Below are 26,186 nucleotides of genomic sequence, written 5' to 3' on the forward strand. Positions count from 1 at the left end.
AAACCAGGACTGAACCAGGACTGAACCAGGACTGAACCAGGACTAAACTAGAACTAAACTAGAACTAAACCAGGACTAAACCAGGTCTAAACCAGGACTGAACCAGGACTAAACTAGAACTAAACCAGGACTGAACCAGGACTAAATTAGAACTAAACCAGGACTGAACCAGGACTAAACCAGAATTAAACCAGGACTAAACCAGGACTAAACCAGGACTGAACCAGGACTGAACCAGGACTGAACCAGGACTAAACTAGAACTAAACCAGGACTAAACCAGGACTAAACCAGGTCTAAACCAGGTCTAGACCAGGACTAAACCAAGTCTAGACCAGGTCTAAACCAGGTCTAGACCAGGTCTACACCAGGTCTACTCCAGGTCTAGACCGGGTCTACTCCAGGTCCGTCCTCGGCGCTCTCACCTCTGTTGTATTTCCATATAAAGTCATCGTCGCTCTGTGTCACTTCCTTCCTCGTTGATTTGAATCAAACGGTTTGACACTTGAACAGTTCGTCAGAGTCACTGCATCCGCCCGGCCGCACGTCTCCCAGGTAACCAAATCTCATATTCAGGGACATTTAAGTGCCAGGATGTGATTTAAGTATTTGTCTTTAAGGACTACAGGACGTTTGTGTAGAATGAAACTGTGCAATTCTCTGTGACGTTTGCAGATTTATGTTTCACAGGTTTTTTTTGTAAATAACTTGTGCTAAAAGACGATGAAAAATGCTCCAAAAACTGTGACAAATCAGCTCGAAACGTCAGGATTCTGTGATGTGCACGTTTTAATGTGACACTATCTCTGTCTGATTTTAAAAAGTAAAAGTACTTCAAGTATAAAAAACACGCTGCACAGTCACAGTTTAAGTCGAGTAGAAACAGAAAATGTCGAGCTCAAACAGGAGGAGCACGGACGAGCTCTGGTGCCGTCGCAGAATTTATCACTTTGAATTTTTTAACTCGGACAAAAAACTGTTTGAGTTGTTTTATTTTATTTTTCTGTTATTTTATGATTTATTTTTCTATTCATTTTTTTTTTAATTAAAAATGAAAATTTACCGTTTAAATATTCAGCAATAATATTTTCAAGCTTCAGATTCAATAGTGTGAAATTCAGGGTGAAAAAATCCAAAATGTCCAGACCGAAGCAGCCGATCATGTGACCGAGGAGGCTGTTTCCTATTGGCCTGGCTCCTCTGTGGGCGGGGCTTATAGCAGTAGCACGTGGTGAGCCGGCTGTGGCCCCCAGTGCACATCTCTGCTCCGAGCCGGTCTCTCTGCTCCGAGCCGGTCTCTCTGCTCCGAGCCAGTCTCTCTGCTCTGAGCCTGTCTCTGTCTCTCTGCTCTGAGCCCGTCTCTCTGCTCTGAGCCCGTCTCTCTGCTCTGAGCCCGTCTCTCTGCTCTGAGCCTGTCTCTGTCTCTCTGCTCTTAGCCTGTCTCTCTGCTCTGAGCCCGTCTCTCTGCTCTGAGCCCGTTTCTCTGCTCTGAGCCCGTCTCTCTGCTCTGAGCCCGTCTCTCTGCTCTGAGCCCGTCTCTCTGCTCCGAGCCTGTCTCTCTGCTCTGAGCCTGTCTCTGTCTCTCTGCTCTGAGCCTGTCTCTCTGCTCTGAGCCCGTCTCTCTGCTCCGAGCCCGTCTCTCTGCTCCGAGCCCGTCTCTCTGCTCTGAGCCCGTCTCTCTGCTCCGAGCCCGTCTCTGTCTCTCTGCTCTGAGCCCGTCTCTCTGCTCTGAGCCCGTCTCTCTGCTCTGAGCCCGTCTCTCTGCTCTGAGCCTGTCTCTCTGCTCTGAGCCCGTTTCTCTGCTCTGAGCCCGTCTCTGTCTCTCTGCTCTGAGCCTGTCTCTCTGCTCTGAGCCCGTCTCCCTGCTCTGAGCCTGTCTCTCTGCTCTGAGCCTGTCTCTCTGCTCTGAGCCCGTTTCTCTGCTCTGAGCCCGTCTCTCTGCTCTGAGCCTGTCTCTCTGCTCTGAGCCTGTCTCTCTGCTTGTACATTTCATAAACAAACAGGAGACATCAGTTAAATGAAGGAGGATAAATGGAGTTAAATACCTCGACTGAATATTTAACAAAGCAAACGGCGAATATTTTGAGGATTACTACTACTACTACTACTACTACTACTACTACTACTACTGCTGTTACTGTTACTACTACTACAGAGTATAAATAGCAGTTATTAACCTCCATATTTCTCACTTTATATATTTGGTGTTTTCTGTTTGTTTATAAAATGTAGAAAATAAAAGTAGAAAGTAAAAAACTCCGCTCGTACACAGAAGGTCGTGTAAAAGTATACAAAGTATACAAAGTATATAAAGTATATAACAGTTGGATATAAGTGTGTAATTATGTAAATGTATGAGTATAAGGCTGTGTTTGTGCATCTGTGTGTGTGTTTGTGTCTGTTTGTGCATCTGTGTGTGTGCGTTTGTGTATGTGTGTGTGTGTGTTTGTGTATGTGTTTGTGTGTTTGTGCGTCTGAGCTGCAGCAGAAGCAGAACTCGGGCCTCAACAGGAAGTGTGCGGTTTCAACTGATCAACAGCCTCGACTGAAAGAGCAAAGAGCACAAACACACACACTCGCCTCACACACTCAACACACACACTCGACTCACACACTCGACTCACACACTCAACACACACACTCGACTCACACACTCGCCTCACACACTCAACACACACACTCGACTCACACACTCGACTCACACACTCAACACACACACTCGACTCACACACTCGACTCACACACTCGCCTCACACACTCGACTCACACACTCAACACACACACTCGACTCACACACTCGACTCACACACTCGCCTCACACACTCGACTCACACACTCAACACACACACTCGTCTCACACACTCAACACACACACTCGTCTCACACACTCGACTCACACACTCAACACACACACTCGACTCACACACTCGCCTCACACACTCAACACACACACTCGACTCACACACTCGACTCACACACTCAACACACACACTCGACTCACACACTCGCCTCACACACTCAACACACACACTCGACTCACACACTCGACTCACACACTCAACACACACACTCGACTCACACACTCGACTCACACACTCGCCTCACACACTCGACTCACACACTCAACACACACACTCGACTCACACACTCGACTCACACACTCGCCTCACACACTCGACTCACACACTCAACACACACACTCGTCTCACACACTCAACACACACACTCGTCTCACACACTCGACTCACACACTCAACACACACACTCGACTCACACACTCGACTCACACACTCGTCTCACACACTCGACTCACACACTCAACACACACACTCGACTCACACACTCGACTCACACACTCGCCTCACACACTCGACTCACACACTCGACTCACACACTCGCCTCACACACTCGACTCACACACTCGACTCACACACTCGACTCACACACTCAACACACACACTCGTCTCACACACTCGTCTCACACACTCAACACACACACTCGTCTCACACACTCGTCTCACACACTCGACTCACACACTCGCCTCACACACTCGACTCACACACTCGACTCACACACTCAACACACACACTCGTCTCACACACTCGTCTCACACACTCGACTCACACACTCGCCTCACACACTCGTCTCACACACTCAACACACACACTCGTCTCACACACTCGCCTCACACACTCGACTCACACACTCGACTCACACACTCGACTCACACACTCGACTCACACACTCGCCTCACACACTCGACTCACACACTCGACTCACACACTCGACTCACACACTCGACTCACACACTCGACTCACACACTCAACACACACACTCGTCTCACACACTCAACACACACACTCGACTCACACACTCGCCTCACACACTCGACTCACACACTCAACACACACACTCGACTCACACACTCGACACACACACTCGACTCACACACTCGACTCACACACTCGACTCACACACTCGCCTCACACACTCGTCTCACACACTCGTCTCACACATTTATTCTCTTTTATTTTTATTATTTTGAGGTGGAGATATTTTTATTTCTGTCCCGTCAAAATCAGTTCAACACAAACATGACACAAACACACACAGATGTGCCTGGACTCGTCTTTTCCAGTTTGTACTTTTACTTCGTGCAGATGCGACACACGCAGACGTCACTCCACAGCTGTTACCTAGCAACCACGATTAGCAACCACGATGCTACCGAGGGCCAAACCGTCTGAATAACACAGAGACGTGATCAGAGCGATGAAAAGAAAACTGCAGCTAAACTGTAAAACTGGGATCAAAAATGTGGCTGTTTGAAGACCTGGGTGTTGTAGGGAGTATTATACCTCTGATGACGAGGGCCGAGATAACGAGGACTGAGCTGGTGGCGCGCGGGTGGCTCGCCGTGCCGCATTTCTGCCCGGAATGTTCCACAGTGGCATTAAAACCGTATCTGTTCTTATCTATGAGCTTCAGCTGTTTCAAAAGATCTGATATTTAGTTTAAAATTGTTTATTGCTATGGTAACGGTGGAATGTTCGCCGGTTACCACGGTGACGTAATGCACACGTTAGCAAACGCCTCTCAAAATCCAAAAGTGATTTAAAAAGCACAATCCGAGCGTTCATGGTCCTGTTTAGGAGTTTGACTCACTAAAAAACTGTTGGCCAACGCTAATGCTAACGCTAATGCTAATGCTAATGCTAACCTGAGACTGTGATGTTATTTGAGGGACTCGTTTAACGGCACAAATCACCTGTTGTTGTTCAGATAAATCAGCTCTTTATGTTCAGATTGTGTTAAAGTAAAACTCAGATTAAAGTCTAGCAGAGCCTCAGACAGAGCGGTGCCTCCCGTTAGCGTCACAGCCCCAGGAGACGTGGATGACGTCAGCGGCAAAAGATCAATATGGACATAAAAGGAAAAAAGGCCACGTTCTGTTTATGTGTGACTCATTTGACACAGACGTCGTTCCACGTCAGAGTTTCACTTCTGCAAAACCAGGAGCGCAAAGACTAACACTCTGCTCCTCCTCTGCTCCTCCTCTGCTCCTCCTCCTCTGCTCCTCCTCCTCTGCTCCTCCTCCTCTGCTCCTACTCTGACCCTCTGCTCCTCCTCCTCTGCTCCTCCTCCTCTGCTCCTACTCTGACCCTCTGCTCCTCCTCCTCTGCTCCTCCTCCTCTGCTCCTCCTCTGACCCACTGCTCCTCCACTGCTCCTCCACTGCTCCTCCACTGCTCCTCCACTGCTCCTCCTCTGCTCCTGTCCTCCTCCTCTGCTTCACTGCTCCTCCTCTGCTCCTCCTCCTCTCCTCCTCTGCTCCTCCTCTCCTCCTTCTCTGACCCTCTGCTCCTCCTCTGCTCCTCTGCTCCTCCTCTGCTCCTCCTCTGCTCCTCCTCTGCTCCTCCTCTGCTCCTCCTCTGCTCCTCCTCTGCTCCTCCTCTGCTCCACTGCTCCTCCTCTGCTCCTCCTCTCCTCCTTCTCTGACCCTCTGCTCCTCCTCTGACCCTCTGCTCCTCCTCTGCTCCTCCTCCTCTGCTCCTCCTCTGCATGTTTTTGTTGACATCATTGTGTTTTGTAAAAAGGAGGTGATGTTGTAATATTGTGTCGTGTCACGTGACCCAGAACTTCTCCAAAACAAAACACAAAAGAAATATTCACTTAAATTTATGACTTCTGCAAATGTTTTAGAGTATTATTATTATTACTACTACTACTACTACTACTGCTACTGCTACTACTGCTACTACTACTGCTACTGCTACTACTACTACTACTACTGCTACTGCTACTACTGCTACTACTACTGCTACTACTACTGCTACTACTGCTACTACTACTGCTACTGCTACTACTACTACTACTACTGCTACTGCTACTACTGCTACTACTACTGCTACTACTACTGCTACTGCTACTACTGCTACTACTACTGCTACTACTGCTACTGCTACTACTGCTACTACTACTGCTACTACTGCTACTGCTACTACTGCTACTACTACTACTACTACTGCTACTGCTACTACTGCTACTACTGCTACTGCTACTACTGCTACTACTACTACTACTACTGCTACTGCTACTACTGCTACTACTACTGCTACTGCTACTACTGCTACTGCTACTACTGCTACTACTACTACTACTACTGCTACTGCTACTACTGCTACTACTACTGCTACTACTACTGCTACTACTGCTACTGCTACTACTACTACTACTACTGCTACTGCTACTACTGCTACTACTACTGCTACTACTGCTACTGCTACTACTGCTACTACTACTGCTACTACTACTGCTACTACTACTGCTACTACTACTGCTACTACTACTATTACTACTGCTACTAGTACTACTACTGCTACTATTACTGTCACTTCAATTTCTGTTGTGAGTCGTGTGTTTGTGTTGTGTTTGTTATGTATTTATATTGTGTGTCTGAGTTGTATGTTTGTGTTATGTGTTTATGTTGTGTGTTAATGTGTGTGTTGTGTACTCATGTTGTGTGTTGTGTGCTCATGTTGTGTGTTGTGTGCTCATGTTGTGTGTTGTGTGCTCATGTTGTGTGTTGTGTACTCATGTTGTGTGTTGTGTGCTCATGTTGTGTGTTGTGTGCTCATGTTGTGTGTTGTGTGCTCATGTTGTGTGTTGTGTGTTGTGTACTCATGTTGTGTGTTGTGTGTTGTGTACTCATGTTGTGTGTTGTGTACTCATGTTGTGTGTTGTGTGTTGTGTACTCATGTTGTGTGTTGTGTGCTCATGTTGTGTGTTGTGTACTCATGTTGTGTGTTGTGTGTTGTGTACTCATGTTGTGTGTTGTGTGTTGTGTACTCATGTTGTGTGTTGTGTACTCATGTTGTGTGTTGTGTACTCATGTTGTGTGTTGTGTACTCATGTTGTGTGTTGTGTGTTGTGTGCTCATGTTGTGTGTTGTGTGTTGTGTGCTCATGTTGTGTGTTGTGTGCTCATGTTGTGTGTTGTGTGTTGTGTGCTCATGTTGTGTGCTCATGTTGTGTGTTGTGTGCTCATGTTGTGTGTTGTGTACTCATGTTGTGTGTTGTGTACTCATGTTGTGTGTTGTGTGTTCATGTTGTGTGTTGTGTACTCATGTTGTGTGTTGTGTACTCATGTTGTGTGTTGTGTGTTGTGTGCTCATGTTGTGTGTTGTGTGTTGTGTGCTCATGTTGTGTGTGTTGTGTGCTCATGTTGTGTGTTGTGTACTCATGTTGTGTGTTCATGTTGTGTGTTGTGTGTTGTGTGCTCATGTTGTGTGTTGTGTGCTCATGTTGTGTGTTGTGTGCTCATGTTGTGTGTTGTGTGTTCATGTTGTGTGTTGTGTACTCATGTTGTGTGTTGTGTGTTGTGTGCAGATTGTTGTCATGGAGAGCAGCACACACATCTCTCAGGAGGAGCTGGAGGAGCTCAGAGACGCCTTCAGTAAAATCGGTAAAATGTAGTTTTGTTATTTAAGAGACAGAAGTGTCCAACTCCACACTGATACTGATACCGATACCGATACTGATACTGATACTGATACTGATACTGACACTGACAGCTCGGTGGCTGAGTGGCTCATGTCTCACAGCAGAGGGTTTGGTTGATCCCCGGGTCACCAGGCCTTTCTGTGTGGAGTTTTTCATGTTTCTCCTCGTGTCTGGATGGGTTTCCTCCGGGTACTCCGGTTTCCCCCATCAACCAAAACATGAACGCCCTTCAGACAACTGTTGTTGTGATTTTGGGCGTTACAAAAATAAATGAATTGAATTGATACTCGACACTGACACTGACACCACTGTGATAAAAAACACTATTTAGACACAACACACTGTGATTTTACACATTAAATATGTGGACTAAACCAGGACTAAACCAGGACTAAACCAGGACTAAACCAGGTCTAAATCAGGACTAAATCAGGACTAAACCAGGTCTAAATCAGGACTAAATCAGGACTAAACCAGGACTAAACCAGGACTAAATCAGGACTAAACCAGGACTAAACCAGGACTAAACAAGGACTAAACCAGGACTAAACCAGGACTAAACAAGGACTAAACCAGGACTAAACCAGGACTAAACCAGGACTAAACCAGGACTAAACCAGGACTGAACCAGGACTAAACCAGGACTAAACCAGGACTAAACCAGGACTAAACCAGGACTAAACAAGGACTAAACCAGGACTAAACCAGGACTAAACAAGGACTAAACCAGGACTAAACCAGGACTAAACCAGGACTAAACCAGGACTGAACCAGGACTAAACCAGGACTAAACCAGGACTAAACCAGGACTGAACCAAGACTAAACCAGGACTAAACCAGGACTAAACCAGGACTAAACAAGGACTAAACCAGGACTAAACCAGGACTAAACCAGAACTGAACCAGGACTAAACCAGGACCCTCTGTGTGCAGGGGGTGTACTGTATACTAGTCTCTGGACTTTTGTAAAAGCAAAGTGCAGATGATTCTTGATAAATGTACTGTAGAATCATAAATAAAAGACTAAAGTTTAACGTGTGGCGCTCGTGTGTGTGTCAGATGTGGACAACAACGGCTTCATCAGTAAAGCGGAGCTGAACGAGCTGTTCCGAGCCGCCAACCTCCCCCTGCCGGGCTACAGGGTCAGAGAGATCGTCCAGGAACTGACCAAGACCAGCGAGCAGCTCACCTTTGACCAGTTCACCGAGGTAACCACCTTTGACCTTTGACCGAGGGAACTGTAAAGAAGGACTAAACACCTAAACTCCGCCCACAACCAGGTTTAAACAGAGCTGCTAAAGTGGGCGGGGTCTGGGGGAGGAAAGGGGAGAGTGAGGGGGCGGGGTCTGGGGGAGGAAAGGGGAGAGTGAGGGGGGGGGGGGTGCGGTGTCTGGAGGGCTGTAATCCGGGCAGTTCTGTGTGATGTCACCATGTTCTTACTCTTTTCCGGGGCCGGGTCGTGGGGGCAGCAGTCTAAGCAGGGACTCCCAGACTTCCCTCACCCCAGACACATCCTCCAGCTCCTCTGGTGGGACCAGCGTTCCCAGTCCTGAGACACACAGTCCCCCCAGCATGTCCTGGGTCTCTCATGACAGGTGCGGGGTCTTCCTCGGGGCCTCTCATGACGTGTGCGGGGTCTTCCTCGGGGCCTCTCATGATGTGTGCGGGGTCTTCCTCAGGGCGTCTCATGATGTGTGCGGGGTCTTCCTCGGGGCCTCTCATGACGTGTGCGGGGTCTTCCTCAGGGCGTCTCATGATGTGTGCGGGGTCTTCCTCTGGGCCTCTCATGATGTGTGCGGGGTCTTCTTCGGGGCCTCTCATGTGTCTAGTTGCACTGAAGTTCCAAAAAAACAAACAGATAATGGTGTTTACACCATGAACCGAGTGTTCACAGTGAACAAAGGTGGATTGAGTTCCACTGTAACTCTTCCTCAAAGACCACGCCCCTTCTGTGGGAGTCGAGGGTCGTGGCCGCCCCGGGGCAGGCTGAACGATCACTTTACCTCTGCCTCAGACACAGTCACTTCATGTGGGTCAAACCCCCGAGAAGCTGGAACCTGAAACTTCATTTTCTGAGAACAAATTTGAAAAGTCAGTACTTAGTAGTAAAGTAAAACTGTGAGTAATTTTAACTTTACCCCAGCGGTCACAGTGACATCAGACTGTGACTTTACTGTGTGTTTTCTGACACACGTGGGTCAGACATGTTCCACTGGTCATCAGGACAGTGTAAAGAGGCACATGTCTGTATGTAACAGTCTACAGAGTGTCCCCGGTCGTCCCAGGTCGTCCCAGGTCGTCCCCGGTCGTCCCAGGTCGTCCCCGGTCGTCCCAGGTCGTCCCCGGTCGTCCCAGGTCGTCCCAGGTCGTCCCAGGTCGTCCCAGGTCCTCTGAGTCTAGAGCTCAAACTGATAAGGAGGCTGGGCTTCATCAATGTCGGCAACAAAGGGATTCTGGAAAAGACGGATTTCTTTCGCATAAACATGTAGTTCACGGAATCGCACACTGAACTCCGCCTTCAGCATTTCAGTGGAAATGCTTTTCAGCTGGAAACGGGGCCGCTGGGTTCTCTGCAGAGGTTTTGTGTAGCAGGGAGATGGATGAATCTGTGCTTTTTCACTTGTCTCAAAAGCAGCTCTAGTTTCACATCAGATGCTTTTATGTGGAAGTACATGTCACACAGGAGTTTCCCTTGACCTTGTAGCTGCAAGTTAAAGCTGTTGAGCAATAAAGTATCATCTATCTATCTATTTCTGTCATGTCTGTTAAAAATGCGAGGTGCCATATTCATTCTGGGTCGATCAGCTCTGGCACCGTTTTGTTTTGTGTTTTTGTAAAAACGCCTCAAAACTCTGCCCCGGCTCAACCATCGCAGCTCGGTGTGGTACAGCACATCTCCGCAGATTCCAGTTCAGACAGAAGCTCTTGGAACGGCCTGTGTTTAAGTCCCTTTGCTCTGATGAAGTTTACGACACCACAACCTTCATCACAGAATCCCACGTCAACACTGTGCACAGTGGGTCGCTGGTGAAGGCAGTGGACCTGTACCGGGGCGGTGAGACCTCGTTCTTCCATCTCCAGGTTCATGCGTCCTATTAGACCCCGAGACATGCCCACCGTACTAGTGTCAGTGGTGATGCTTTGACCAGTCCAGGTCTAATTCTTCGATGGTTTGGTCCACTTTGCCGAAAATATCCTCCCCCGTCGTTGTCCCTTTGACACTTTGGAGGGCGGCCAGCTCCTCGCACATCGCAAAGTTTGCGCTAACTCCACGAATAAAAATGAGCAGCTGCACTGTGTCCTGCACGTCTGTACTCTCATCCAGCGCTAATGAAAAAAAATCGAATTCTTTGGTCTTCTGCTGCAGCTGGGCATATACATACATATACATACATATACATACATGTACATGTACATACATATACATACATATACATACATGTACATGTACATACATATACATACATATACATACATGTACATACATGTACATACATATACATACATATACATACATATACATACATATACATACATATACATACATGTACATACATATACATACATGTACATACATATACATACATGTACATACATATACATACATATACATACATATACATATACATACATATACATATACATACATATACATACATGTACATACATGTACATACATGTACATACATATACATACACGTACATACATATACATGCATATACATGTACTCGCTGATAGACTCACGGCATTAAAGACATCTTTCTTCTCGGGACACCCCTCCTCCGCGTTCATGCATTTCCTGACAAACTCTCCAGTGAAAGGTTTACTGCTGCTGTCAGATACTGGTTCAGCTGAACTTGGCGTACAAATGTATTTTGCTAACAGTCGACTTTTTAGCTTTGAGAGTTTGTCTGCTCACATTTGGCCTTGTAAACTATTATACTCGTCCTTGTGACGGGATTCAGTGTCTCTGCAGATTGTGTTCTTTGAAAACCACCACCGCCTCTTGACAGATGAGACAGAGCCTTTTAAATAATCGTTTGTCCACTTCAGGTTAAATGTCCTGCGTTCTGAATCAGTTTTTCTCTTATCTTTTTGCCATGATTCTCTTTGAGAGGGGCGGGTTTAGGATATTCTTTCTGGGGGTTGGCAGATGATCACAGACCACAGAGGGTGGAACAGAATGTCACGTTATATGTGTTTATGAAATAGTTACTAACTAATAGTTAATAATGAAAATAGTTCATAACTAAACATTTTATTGCAAAAGTCCAACTTTATTATCAAATACAAAAACACAAATATGAAACAAATCAAAATGCTCTGGTTTTGTTCAGGGGCCAGACCAAATGTGGAGGGCCGTAGTTTGGGGGACCACTGGTCTAGAGCGTCCCAGGTCGTCCCAGGTCATCCCTGGTCCTCTCGAGTGATTCTGTATTTTATGGACAGAAAAATCTTTTTGTGTCTTTTCCTGTCGTTTCATGTCGTTTCCTGTCGTTTCGTGTCGTTTCCTGTCGTTTCCTGTCGTTTCGTGTCTTTCCGTGTCTTTTTGTGTCGTTTCGTGACTTTTTGTGTTGTTTCGTGTCTTTTCCTGTCGTTTCCTGTCGTTTCCTGTCGTTTCCTGTCGTTTCCTGTCGTTTCGTGTCGTTTTGTGTCATTTCCTGTCGTTTCCTGTCGTTTCCTGTCGTTTCGTGTCGTTTCCTGTCGTTTCCTGTCGTTTCGTGACGTTTCGTGTCGTTGCTGTTTGCAGATAGTCCATGGTCTGAAGAGTTCTGAAGTGGCCAAAACGTTCCGGAAAGCCATCAACAAAAAGGAGGGAATCTGCTCCGTGGCTGGGACGTCGGAGCAGTCGGGAACGCAGCACTCGTACTCAGGTCCGGCACGTTCACGGGAGCTGCCCGTGTTGTCGGTTCTTTTGGTCGTGTTTAAAATGTGAACTTTGAACACGACCCTCTTATTAAAACATAAAACTCATAAACTGTTTTGCTGTGCAGAGGAGGAGAAGGTGGCTTTTGTGAACTGGATCAACAAGGCCCTGGAGAAAGATGGAGACTGTCAACATGTTTTACCCATGGACCCGAACGGAGACGACCTCTTCAGCGCGATGGGCGACGGCATCGTGCTGTGGTGAGAACGAAAGAAGAAGAAGAGGCACAACATGAGACGACGGATCACACAAACTGACTCCTGTCGCTTTAAGTCATGATCTAATGTTTCCTCCTCAAAAAACAGACCTGGAGTTGTGTTTTGTTTCATTCACACATGTTTGAGTCACACTTTATTATTAGTCTGTTACATCTACAAAGCTCAAAACGCTCTGTTCCACCTTGTGATGTCATCAAGTGGGAGTTTTCAAGTTAACTCCTCCCACTTTTACCTTTAATTCAGTTGAGATAAGTGTCAACTCCAGAAGCTGAAATGATCCAAATGATTCTATAAATGAAGGTGTGTGGAGTTTAAAAACACAGTGGAGCACTTCCTGTATCGCCACACGATGACATCACAAGGTGGAACAGAGTGTTTTCAGTTTGAGAGAAGAACTCAGCCTAAATCTGCAGGTTTGTGTGTCAAACATGTGAGAATGAAACAAAACACAACTCCAGGTCTGTGTGTGACGAGGAAACATTAGAGCAGATCAGAGCACACCTTATATGGGCCCTTTAAATGATGATGTCACTTCCTGGTTCGACCACAAACTTCAGCGCTGATTTGTATCTTTATTTTTGTTTCTTACGTGTCAAACCAGAGACAGTTCCTTTTAAAAAGAATTTAACCATGTACAGTGTCAAATATGTAAATAATGTAATAATAATCTGACATTAACAGGATTAGCACCGTGTATATCTCACTAAGTATCGTCACTGCTAACGCTAGCTTAGCCTAGCCTAGCGTCTAACCTCGGCCTCCCTGGTGTGTTTGTGTCCGTTCTAACCATAGATCCTTAGCTTTAAATGACTGCGGTCTCTGTTTGAGATCAGACGTGTCAGCTAACAGACAGGAAGTGACATCATATTCAACCCTATCCAATCAGCTAACAGACAGGAAGTGACATCATATTCAAACCTATCCAATGCGCTGATGGACAGGAAGTGACGTCATATTTAATCCTATCCAATCAGCTAACAGACAGGAAGTGACATCATATTTAATTCTATCCAATGCGCTGACGGACAGGAAGTGACATCACACTTATCAGCTCTATAAGGTTTAAATGCAGGTTTGTGTTGTGATACAGTGAGTTCTTGGGTCGAGTCACAAATAGAAACGATCAGGTTCAACATTTGTGACTTTACCTTTGGCGTTTTTCTCAGTAAAATCCAGTGTGATGTTTAGAGGAGTCTGTGTGCTGCCCCCAACTGGAAGTATGACGTCATCACACTGTAGAACATGAGCCCCTCTGATGGGCGGAGCTAAAGCAGATGTTTACTGTCACGTTTGTCTTTATTAAATGCAGTTAAATCTAAATCTACCTGAAGTCAGCGAGTAAAGAGTAAAAATACAATGATGGAAATGCAGTTTTTTTACTTTCCCGACGCCTCTAACACCGTCTGACGCTTGTGCTCCACAGTAAAATGATAAACCTGTCAGTGCCCGACACCATCGACGAGCGCACCATCAACAAGAAGAAGCTCACGCCCTTCACCATCCAGGTCAGAGCTGCTCTTATCACCATCAGACACAAAAGTGAAAAACACCAGGATCATGTAGAGGGTTAATACCAACATTTAAGACCAGAATGAGTCTGAGTTCTAACGTAACATGAATTGGAGCCAGAGTCGATGGAGCAGGAAGTGCACCCGTGATCACTTCCTGTTTGGAACATGGCGGCGGCTAGTAGGTTAGCTATGTGCATTTATATAACCAGTCTGTGGGTCTATAGCAGTGGCTCTGAAACTGGAAAACCCTGCAGATTTAGGCTGAGCTCTTCTCTCAAACTGAAAACAAAAAAAGTTTTAAAAAGTAGTTTTTGCATGAGCTCCCCCTGCAGGTGTGGTGTTGTCAGTGCAGTTTAGGTCAGACACACATATGTCATAGTTTGGAGAGCTTTAGCCACACCCCTTTATAATCAACCAATCGATGAGCAGCGCGTCTTAAGTCGCCTCTGCTCATTTGAAATCAGTAATTCTTCAGACGTTTTCCTCTGTCACCTGACCACAGTCTCTTGCGTTTGTTCCATCCTCATGTGCGTCGCAGGAGAACCTAAACCTGGCCCTGAACTCGGCGTCCGCCATCGGGTGCCACGTGGTGAACATCGGGGCGGAGGACCTGAAGGAGGGCAGGCAGCACCTGGTCCTGGGGCTGCTGTGGCAGGTCATCAAGATCGGCCTGTTCGCCGACATCGAGCTCAGCCGGAACGAAGGTAAACGTCAAAACACACCCACCGAGGGTAAAGGAGTGACCGAGCGACGTCACCTCAGCTTCAGCTCCAAGTGAAGCTCATCCAGGCCAGAGCAGAGTATCACAGCAACCAAAGAGCCAATCAGGAGTGTCCGTTCTAACCATAGATCCTTACTTGTAAACGACTGCGGTCTCTGTTTGACATCAGACATGTCAGCTAACAGACAGGAAGTGACATCATATTCAACCCTATCCAATCAGCTAACAGACAGGAAGTGACATCATATTCAACTCTATCCAATCAGCTGACACATGTACGAGACATATGTGTGTTTTGTGTTGTTGTGTGAGACATGTGTGTGTTTTGTGTTGTTGTGTGAGACATGTATGTGTTTTGTGTTGTGTGTTTTGTGTTGTTGTGTGAGACATGTGTGTGTTTTGTGTTGTTGTGTGAGACATGTATGTGTTTTGTGTTGTGTGTTTTGTGTTGTTGTGTGAGACATGTGTGTGTTTTGTGTTGTTGTGTGAGACATGTGTGTGTTTTGTGTTGTGTGTTTTGTGTTGTTGTGTGAGACATGTGTGTGTTTTGTGTTGTGTGTTTTGTGTTGTTGTGTGAGACATGTGTGTGTTTTGTGTTGTTGTGTGAGACATGTGTGTGTTTTGTGTTGTGTGTTTTGTGTTGTTGTGTGAGACATGTGTGTGTTTTGTGTTGTGTGTTTTGTGTTGTTGTGTGAGACATATGTGTGTTTTGTGTTGTTGTGTGAGACATGTGTGTGTTTTGTGTTGTGTGTTTTGTGTTGTTGTGTGAGACATGTGTGTGTTTTGTGTTGTTGTGTGAGACATGTGTGTGTTTTGTGTTGTTGTGTGAGACATGTGTGTGTTTTGTGTTGTTGTGTAGCTCTCATCGCTCTGCTGAGGGATGGGGAGAGTCTGGAGGACCTGATGAAGTTGTCCCCAGAGGAGCTGCTCCTGCGCTGGGCCAACTACCACCTGCAGGAGGCCGGCTGCCCCAAGATCAACAACTTCAGCTCCGACATCAAGGTCCTATACTACTACTACTACTACTACTACTACTACTACTACTACTACTACTATTACTACTACTACTATTATTACCGAAACAGCTCCAGCTCTGATATCAAGGATCAAGGTCCTACTACTACTAGTACTACTACTGCAACAGCTCTGATATCAAGATCCTTCTATTATTGCTACTACTACAACAACAATACTACATTGTCCTGGCGTGAAAGTGTGGTGGTTGGAGGGGTCGGTGTGGCGGGTTGGAGGGGCCAGTGTGGCGGGTGGAGGGGCCGGGGTGGTGGATTGGAGGGGCCGGTGTGGTGGGTTGGAGGGGTCGGTGTGGCGGGTGGAGGGGCCGGTGTGGTGGGTTGGAGGGGTCGGTGTGGCGGGTGGAGGGGCCGGTGTGGTGGGTTGGAGGGGTCGGTGTGGCGGGTGGAGGGGCCGGTTGTAGGCACTGCTCCGTTTGAAGCTGCTGCTCAAGTTAGACTTTAACACAATCTGACCATAAAGAACTGACTAAACTGAAACTGATTTGTGCTGCTAAGTCGCTCTCACATAATGTCACAGACACAAGCTAGCTAGCATTAACATTAGCATTAGCATTAGCATTAGCATTAGCCGACAGTTTTTCAGTGAGTCAGACTTCAGCTTTTCAGCAAATATTCAAAAATCAGGCTGTGTTTACGTCTGTGTGCGTCATGTCACCGTGGTAACTGCTAAACATTCTACCATAGACATACATGTAGAACCCTCCTAGTGTGATGTCACTGCAAAGTATCGATTGTGGTGGAAATTATCTGTAAAATAATATCAAAACATACAAGAAAAAGAGTTTCTGCTGCAGTGGGACCAGAAATGTGATAAAACATCATACAAAACACAAACAGAAACACCACGGGACCAATGTCTGTGAGACTAAAGGGACAGAGACAGTGATTTATGAAACTGACTGAAGCTCGTTTGTGTTTCAGGACTCCAGGGCGTACTACAACCTGCTGAACCAGGTGTCTCCGAAGGGGGACGAGGACGGAGTGCCCCCGATCGCCATCGACGTGTCCGGGCTCAGGGTAAACTCATTACACGCCCACTGTGACACGCCCACAGTGACACGCCCACACAGTGACACGCCCACTGAGACACGCCCACAGTGACACGCCCACACAGTGACACGCCCACTGAGACACGCCCACAGTGACGCGCCCACTGTGACACGCCCACACAGTGACACGCCCACTGAGACACGCCCACAGTGACGCGCCCACTGTGACACGCCCACAGTGACACGCCCACACAGTGACACGCCCACTGAGACACGCCCACAGTGACACGCCCACACAGTGACACGCCCACTGAGACACGCCCACAGTGACACGCCCACTGTGACACGCCCACAGTGACACGCCCACACAGTGACACGCCCACTGAGACACGCCCACAGTGACACGCCCACTGTGACACGCCCACAGTGACGCGCCCACTGTGACACGCCCACAGTGACGCGCCCACAGTGACGCGCCCACAGTGACGCGCCCACAGTGACGCGCCCACTGTGACGCGCCCACAGTGACACGCCCACTGTGACACGCCCACAGTGACGCGCCCACTGTGACACGCCCACAGTGACGCGCCCACAGTGACGCGCCCACAGTGACGCGCCCACAGTGACGCGCCCACTGTGACGCGCCCACAGTGACGCGCCCACTGTGACGCGCCCACAGTGACGCGCCCACTGTGACGCGCCCACAGTGACGCGCCCACAGTGACGCGCCCACAGTGACGCGCCCACAGTGACGCGCCCACTGTGACGCGCCCACAGTGACGCGCCCACTGTGACGCGCCCACTGTGACACGCCCACTGTGACACGCCCACTGGGACACGCCCACTGGGACACGCCCACTGGGACGTATGCACCTACTGTCGTCTCCTTGTTCTCCTTTCCTCTCTTGTCTTCTCTCTCGTCTTCTCTCTCGCCTTCTTTCCTCTCTCGTCTCCTCTCTTGTTTCTTCTCCTCTCTCATGACTGTGACATACACGCCCACTGTGACACGCCCACAGTGACACGCCCACTGGGACGTATGCACCTACTGTCGTCTCCTTGTTCTCCTTTCCTCTCTTGTCTTCTCTCTCGTCTTCTCTCTCGCCTTCTTTCCTCTCTCGTCTCCTCTCTTGTTTCTTCTCCTCTCTCATGACTGTGACATACACGCCCACTGTGACACGCCCACTGTGACACGCCCACTGTGACGTCCGCTCTTCCTTCTCCAGTTTTATTTTCTTAATCGTTGATACTCATTGGATTCTGCAGCGTTGCGTCGTCATTTTGGTACAAATCAAATAAAACGTGCTGCTCTAGTGTGATGTGCATCTGTCCATAGGGGGCGCTACAGCTACATGACTCTTTAGTCATTTCAGATGAATATTGTGATTTAAAATATGTAAATTATAAGAGAATGATCCACAGAGATGAGAACCATAGAGACACAAGCTCAATACGACTGATTTAATGATTTGGTGAAGTCCTGCAAAGTGAATACTGTTCTGATTTTGGGCTGTATGGAAATAAATACAACCATATCTCACTAGCGCCCCCTGTCTGTGCGCAGGAGAAGGACGACCTGAAGCGAGCAGAGCTGATGCTGGACCAGGCCGATCGTTTGGGCTGCAGACAGTTCGTGATGCCCCCTGACGTGGTGCGAGGAAACCCCAAACTCAACTTAGCCTTTGTGGCCAATCTGTTCAACAAGTACCCGGCGCTCAAGAAACCGGAGAACCAGGACATCGACTGGAGCTCCTTCGAGGGTGAGAACAAACAAGACACACACAGACCCCACAAAAAACAACAAAAAACAGGTGTGTCAAATTCATTTTCACATCGTCAAAATGGTCGCTCTCAAAGGGCCAGGTGTAAAGAAAAATGGAACCAAATAATAAATGCAACTATTGGAAAAAATGAAAAAATATGAAAAGATGTCTGTGTAACTGTGTCTCTCCTGATAAACTGATATTTTAAGACAGTCACACCTTTTAATTTACTTTGTCACGGGCCACATAACATAACCTGGCGGGCCACATTTTGCCCACGGGCCTCGAGTTTGACACGTGTGTTTTACAGCGTGAGGACGTCATGCTCCCGGCTGATTTCCTGATCTATGTTCTAATGTCATGGATCGTGTTTTGTTTGGTTGTTTTCCGTGTTGTACTTTGCCGTGTGTCCTGCGCGTTTGTGCTTTTGAGTTCTACTTCCTGTTTTTTGAGTTCTACTTCCTGTTTTTTGAGTTCTACTTCCTGTTTTTTGAGTTCTACTTCGGCTGTGTCCCAATTCGCCCACCTGGCCTTAGAATCACCATTGGAAGGGCGGTTCGAAGGGCAGTGACGTAATTTCCGGCGCGACAAGGGCTGTCCCATTTCAACCCACCCTACTGAATGCGGCCGACAAACCTGCCCTTCCCTTTGCACCGTTTCCATGGAGATCGGACGTAACCGAAGCCTGCATCCGTGCACACTTCACACACTTCTATATCCCGTCATGCACCGCGCCTACGCAAAAAAGAGAAGAAAATGGAGTCCGTTGCGCAATATACGTTCAAATGTTCGTACTGGTTTATGTCATCTACAACAGAGCAACATGAAACTGTTAAATCTGAATAAAGATCTGTACAGTGTGTTTGATGATTAAAAAGGAGTTACATGGAATAAAGGAATGTGCAGTTATTGCTAGACAATAAGAAGACATTATTATCATTAAAAATTATTACTGCAATAAGAATAATGTAAGAATGTTCGTTTCTACTGTAAGCGTCAAAGACCAAGAGACTGAAACATAAAGTCAGAAGAGTTTAATGATCCACACAGGTAATGTGAACAATGAAGCAACGGACTCTGAGGAAAGGACAGAACAGAGTCCTGAGACGTGCACAAAATCTTCATGAGTTCCGGTACATTCCATAGGTCTGCACCCCCTCGTGGGCACGTGTCATTTACTTTCGTGTTAGTAAATCAAGACACTAGTTTGATGTAGCGCTGCACTGCTAGAAAATACCTTATAATAATCAGATGAAAAGAACTGGCACGGCATAGAAGGGAAACAGCGCCCTCTACTGTTATTAAAGTGGTGTAGCCACTGGCCAAAATACCGAACCATTAAACTGCAATATCCCACTATATGTACAACTAATCAGTGTCTCTGGTTTATAGACTATGAATGTAGAAATGATATTGTTACCTCTGTCTCTGTTATTACGTTTTCACAAGGTATATTTTGTTTAAGTTATGAAGTAGCTACAATTGAGTAAAAAAACCACCTCGAACGTTATATTTGCCTATTGATATTCAATCTAAAAAAACACATCGACATCTTGACTTTTCTTCTATTAAATAATAAATCATTAAAAACAACGTATGTAATGTACGTATCGTACGCTCAAAGACAGCGGTGGAAGTGCGGTCCGTGGTGTGGGCCTGTCCCACTTCAGCAAGATGGCGCCTACACTGAGGAGGGCAGACTCTCGACCGGAACCTTGAAACTACACTTTTGAAGAGTACTTCGTAAGGACCCTTGAAGGGTGCATTTGGCGAATTGAGACACAGCCTTCCTGTCTGTCGATTGGCCGCCCCGTTTCCTGGTGTACTCCAGTCTGTAAACTCAAACTGGACCTTTTTTTTGACGACACGCAGCTGGAAATAGCGGGAAAAATCTCAGGTCTAATCTTTTAAACCAGGGATCTGACAAAACGCATAATAAACGTGTTGTTGTTGTTTCAGGAGAGACGAGGGAGGAGCGCACGTTCAGAAACTGGATGAACTCACTGGGAGTCAACCCTCGAGTCAACCACCTGTACACGTAAGAACCGGCTCTTTAAAACTGCACTCACGCGGACCTGTGCGGCGCCCGCGGATGATGTCATGACCTCAGACGGAGGGCGGGGCCTGTATAACTCAGTGTTTGTGAAAAGAATCTCCAAACACCTGCTCCACAGACGTTGAACCTTCTCATTATTAGTTTGGTTTAGTTTCGCCTCCACAAACTCGTCATATTGATCTTACGTCGTAAAGTCGTTGCCACTGACGATGATCACGTCTTCGGGCTGAATAATGGCTCCTCCTTCTGGGCCTATTCGGGAAAAACATTTGTACTTTAGGTTTTTTTATACTGAGAGAAGAAGGTTTTGTCTCGTGTGGACGGGCCATAAACTGTAAAGATGCACTTGGCTCACCTGCTAGTCACTCCCAGCTCCGTCGACTCTGGCTCCAGTTCACTTTCTATTGAAAAACTGTGGCCCCTCTCTCTTCATTCTGGTCTTAAATGTTCGTATTAACCCTCTACATGATCCTGGGGTTTTTATTTCACTATTGTGTCTGTAAATCAAGATCTGAACATTAATAAAAGACAAATCAGGAACTCGGCTCAGTCGCTGTAACTGCTCCAGCCTCGGTTGGCTTCATTTGGCTGGATCATGTGTGACATCACACTCAAATAAATAAATAAATAAATAAATACATAAAAATAACAATAATAATAACAACCCCAAACAGGCCTGTTTGTTCCTGTTTGTTCCTGTTTGTTCCTGTTTGTTCCTGTTTGTTCCTGTTTGTTCCTCTTTACTTCAGCAAAATGCAGTTTTATTTTCAAAACTGACAAAGCATCAGTGGCAGGTTAGAAATGATTATTATATGTACAGTCTATGGAAACAGTAGAGTTTACATACATGCACAGAGGAACATACATGCACAGAGGAACATACATGCACAGAGGAACATACATGCACAGAGGAACATACATGCACAGAGGAACATACATGCACAGAGGAACATACATGCACAGAGGAACATACATGCACAGAGGAACATACATGCACAGAGGAACAGTGAGTGTTTAGTGTGAGGCAGCAGGGCCGGTCCAAACTGTGGATTCTCGTGTTACATAAACCTGAGCGTTTGCCCCGGGCCCCGTCTCAGCCCGTGATCTTTCACTGTTCATGTGTGTGGAGGACGTGAACGCTTCATGTTCATTTGCTTTTGTTAAACTCGTTGCAGAGACATAGATGACGCCCTGGTGATATTTCAGCTGTATGAGCAGATTAAAGTGCCCGTGGACTGGGACAGGGTCAACAAACCCCCCTACACCAAACTCGGCAGCAACATGAAGAAGGTATGTCCAAAATAATGAACAAACAACACGAGCTCCAGATCAATGTCACCAAGTCATACTGAAATGTGATGATGTCATACTGAAATGTGATGATGTCATACTGAAATGTGATGATGTCATACTGAAATGTGATGATGTCATAGTAGAATGTGATGATGTCATAGTAGAATGTGATGATGTCATAGTAGAATGTGATGATGTCATACTGGAGATGAAACTGAAGCAACAAATAAGGAGGAAGCAGCACCTTCCCCCAAACGACTCAAACTTCTACCACGATGTTTAAGTAATAATGTTTTATATCTTGAAACAAATGAAAGCAGTGTACTGTTTAATACAAGCTCCTTCAAACACCAGGAGACGGCTCATAACATGACGCATGAAATCAGTGAGGAGTCACTTTGGACGTCTGCAAACTGTTTAAAACGAAAAAAAAAAAAAAAAAGAACTTTGAGCTAAATGTAAAAATGAAAACAAATCTGAAATCTAAAGGTAATGACGTTGTTGTTGTAGCTGGAGAACTGTAACTACGCCGTGGAGCTGGGGAAGAAGGAGGCCAAGTTCTCTCTGGTGGGAATAGCAGGACAGGACCTGAACGCCGGGAATCGAACCCTCACCCTCGCACTCCTCTGGCAACTCATGAGAAGGTAACAGGGACAGGGAACAGGGACAGGGGACAGGGACAGGGACAGGGACAGGGAACAGGGACAGGGGACAGGGACAGGGGACAGGGAACAGGGACAGGGACAGGGAACAGGGACAGGGGACAGGGAACAGGGGACAGGGACAGGGAACAGGGAACAGGGACAGGGGACAGGGACCAGGGACAGGGGACAGGGGACAGGGACAGGGGACAGGGACCTGGTGCTTGTTTAGTGATTAGTCTTAGTCCACGTTTAGTCCTGGTTCAGTCCTGTTTCAGTCCTGGTCTAGTCCTGTTTCAGTCCTGGTCTAGTCCTGTTTCAGTCCTGTTTCAGTCCTGTTTCAGTCCTGTTTCAGTCCTGTTTCAGTCCTGGTCTAGTCCTGTTTCAGTCCTGGTTCAGTCCTGTTTCAGTCCTGGTCTAGTCCTGTTTCAGTCCTGGTCTAGTCCTGTTTCAGTCCTGGTTCAGTCCTGTTTCAGTCCTGGTCTAGCCCTTGTCTAGTCCTGGTTTAGTCCTGGTTTAGTCCTGGTTCAGTCCTGTTTCAGTCCTGTTTCAGTCCTGGTCTAGTCCTGTTTCAGTCCTGGTCTAGTCCTGTTTCAGTCCTGTTTCAGTCCTGTTTCAGTCCTGTTTCAGTCCTGTTTCAGTCCTGTTTCAGTCCTGGTCTAGTCCTGTTTCAGTCCTGGTTCAGTCCTGTTTCAGTCCTGGTCTAGTCCTGTTTCAGTCCTGGTCTAGTCCTGTTTCAGTCCTGTTTCAGTCCTGTTTCAGTCCTGTTTCAGTCCTGTTTCAGTCCTGTTTCAGTCCTGTTTCATTCCGTTTCTCTCAGATACACTCTGAACATGCTGGAGGACCTGGGTGATGGACAGAAGGTCACTGACGACACCATCGTGTCCTGGGTCAATCAAACTCTGACCCAGGCTGAGAAACCCACCATCTCCAGCTTCAAGGTACCATGTTTATCCAGTCTCCTCCCTCTCACCAGGAGGTTGTGGGTTCGACTCCCTGTGTTTGTCTCTGTAGGACCCGTCCATCAGCAGCAGTATTCCTGTGTTGGATCTCATCGACGCCATCAGACCGGGGTCGATCCGATACGACCTCCTGAAGACGGACGAGCTGATGGAGGACGAGAAACTCAACAACGCAAAGTACGTCTGAAAGGGCCCGCGTCACACTCCGACCTTTAACCGGCCCGCGTCACACTCTGACCTTTAACCGGCCCGCGTCACACTCTGACCTTTAACCGGCCCGCGTCACACTCTGACCTTTAACCGGCCCGCGTCACACTCCGACCTTTAACCGGCCCGCGTCACACTCTGACCTTTAACCGGCCCGCGTCACACTCTGACCTTTGACCGGCCCGCGTCACACTCTGACCTTTAACCGGCCCGTGTCACACTCCACTGTGTTTTTAAACCTTCACTCATTTGGAATTAGGAGTAAACCAGGAGAAAAACAGGACTAAGTAGATTATTGCTCATTCTCTTCTTTGTATCATAAACAGTTTTTGATAAATACAAGGCTGTTTCTGTTCTGAAGTTTTTTTTGTAAATTCATGTGAGACTGAAGCCGAGACCAGAACCAACACGTTAACAAACACGTTAACATGGAAACCTTTTCTATGCACGGAAGGCTCATTCTGGGTAAAATACTCACTGACTCAAACGCAGCACAAAACAGGATCATGTCCTTATTCTGACCTATGAAACTGTGACCGTGGCAACAGGCCGGAGAAATAATATAATAATGTAATAATAATGTATATGTGGGAGGGGGGTCCTGACCTATTTTTATATAATTTGGTCACGTTCTTTCTGATCTTTCTGTGTGCCGTATTTCTTGTAGGTATGCGATTTCGATGGCGAGGAAGATCGGCGCTCGGGTCTACGCTCTGCCCGAGGATCTGGTGGAGGTCAAACCCAAAATGGTCATGACAGTTTTTGCCTGTCTGATGGCGCGAGGATTCAAAAACGCATAAAAAATGACAAAAAGACGAAAAGAGAGGAGGAATACGCAACAACCTGGCAACAACATCGGAGAATTAGATACACAAGAACATACGCGAGCAGACAGGGGGCGCTAGATAAGGATTTAGACCTGATTAAAGACGGGGTATTTACGTTTGAACTGTAACACAAAACCTTTTATTGTTTTGAAAATAGAATATTTGCCCAAAACAACATGTTTCCCTTTAGTTTTTGTCGCTCTGAGTCTCTCCTCTCTTTGCTCTCTGTGCTAAGCCCCTCCCCCTTCAGAGCACTATCACAATGAGCTGCATCCCACTAATGAAACTACTGCACATCACACCAGGTTTGTGAAGTCATAGTGTAGTTTTGTATCATGGTTTTGTATATTTATGGACTTGTGGGCGGAGCCTCGTACAGGATCTTACAACTAACAGATTTCTCAAACGTCCCTGGGCGACTTTTAAAGTCTTTTAATAAGAGAACAGCATTTTAACATGGGAGAAAGTTGGATTTTGCGTAATACCCCCTCTTTAAGTCTGAGTTTGGTCTTTTATTTCAAATCAGTGTAACTTCTGCAGCGTTTCTTAGATAATAAAATATTGAAAAAAAAACAAACCTTTAGTTTTGGGAAGTAAATGAGGAACTTGATACAGATGCATAAATATATTGATTTAAAATCACATTAAATTTTCAGAAATCCTTGTTGGCTCTTGAATTATTTTTATGTTTCAATAAAAAGGTTTAAATAGTTAAATCGTCTTTGGCTCATTCCTGTGTTTAGATTCCGAGCCGTCGCTCTGCAGGGAGCCTCAGGACGCTCTCACACCAGGGGGCGTGTCCAGCTCTGATCTGTGAGAGCGGAGCAGATGGTACGTGGCCTACGGCTCAGTACGGCTCACCAAACACGTCTGTTTACATTATTCATGACTTTAAATAAAGGTGCAGGATGACAGCGACTGCTCAAACCAAGCCTCTGTCCCGGAGCAGCAGGTTTGTGTTTCTTAACCCTTTAAAAATAAACTGATCAATTATTTGAATAATTTTAATGTTTGTGTCTCAAAATAAATGATTTATAAATGTCCATTATAACGGACATCTCCACGTCAGACAGTGTGGATGAAGATGATGAAGTTTTCAGAACCTCTTCAGCTCATTTAGAAAATAAAATATAAAATTTAAATAAATATTAAACTAATGTCGTGTTTAGTCAAAGAGCTGATTCTCTGTGGGAGAAGAATGGCCTCGGACAGAGGAGGTTCAGTGAGGACAGCGGCTCAGCTCCTCGGAGCCGCACACGCTCAGGGTCTCATGTTTTGGATTTTTTGGATTTGGACATGTTCTGCATGAAACAGGAATCACTCTAGAGAAAAGTCTGAACAGTTTAAATCTGCTCTCAGTCCTGGTCACACTGCCCCTCGGTCCGGACTCAGTCTCTGGACTCAGTCTCTCTGGACTCAGTCTCTCTGGACTCAGTCTCTCTGGACTCAGTCTCTCTGGACTCAGTCTCTCTGGACTCAGTCTCTGGACTCAGTCTCTCTGGACTCAGTCTCTGGACTCAGTCTCTCTGGACTCAGT

At 46.6% G+C, this 26,186-nt stretch overlaps 1 protein-coding gene across 1 annotated transcript; it reads left to right on the plus strand.

Annotated features, from left to right (window-relative positions):
• The first annotated feature begins 495 nt into the window (after positions 1-495).
• On the plus strand, positions 496-25,362 carry LOC117389052 (plastin-2). The gene is made up of 16 exons (XM_033986621.2): positions 496-554; positions 7,389-7,464; positions 8,562-8,710; positions 12,254-12,377; positions 12,498-12,630; positions 14,072-14,153; positions 14,698-14,863; positions 15,740-15,882; positions 16,836-16,931; positions 18,465-18,660; positions 20,623-20,701; positions 21,895-22,009; positions 22,523-22,656; positions 23,474-23,594; positions 23,668-23,792; positions 24,490-25,362. The coding sequence occupies exons 2-16, from the start codon at positions 7,398-7,400 to the stop codon at positions 24,620-24,622; spliced, it is 1,863 nt and encodes a 620-aa protein (XP_033842512.1). The 5' UTR covers positions 496-554; positions 7,389-7,397; the 3' UTR covers positions 24,623-25,362.
• The last annotated feature ends 824 nt before the right edge of the window (positions 25,363-26,186 follow it).

This window comes from Periophthalmus magnuspinnatus, chromosome 21, assembly GCF_009829125.3.
Source record: "Periophthalmus magnuspinnatus isolate fPerMag1 chromosome 21, fPerMag1.2.pri, whole genome shotgun sequence".
Taxonomy (NCBI): Eukaryota; Metazoa; Chordata; class Actinopteri; order Gobiiformes; family Gobiidae; genus Periophthalmus; species Periophthalmus magnuspinnatus.

What these genes read in the sequence shown, in the direction of transcription:
- LOC117389052 (XM_033986621.2), top strand. Translation starts at nt 7,398, where the DNA reads ATGGAGAGCAGCACACACATCTCTCAGGAGGAGCTGGAGGAGCTCAGA. An exon ending in AGACGCCTTCAGTAAAATCG is followed by an intron (nt 7,465 to 8,561) that starts GTAAAATGTAGT and finishes TGTGTGTGTCAG; the next exon opens with ATGTGGACAACAACGGCTTC. An exon ending in GAGAAACTCAACAACGCAAA is followed by an intron (nt 23,793 to 24,489) that starts GTACGTCTGAAA and finishes TATTTCTTGTAG; the next exon opens with GTATGCGATTTCGATGGCGA.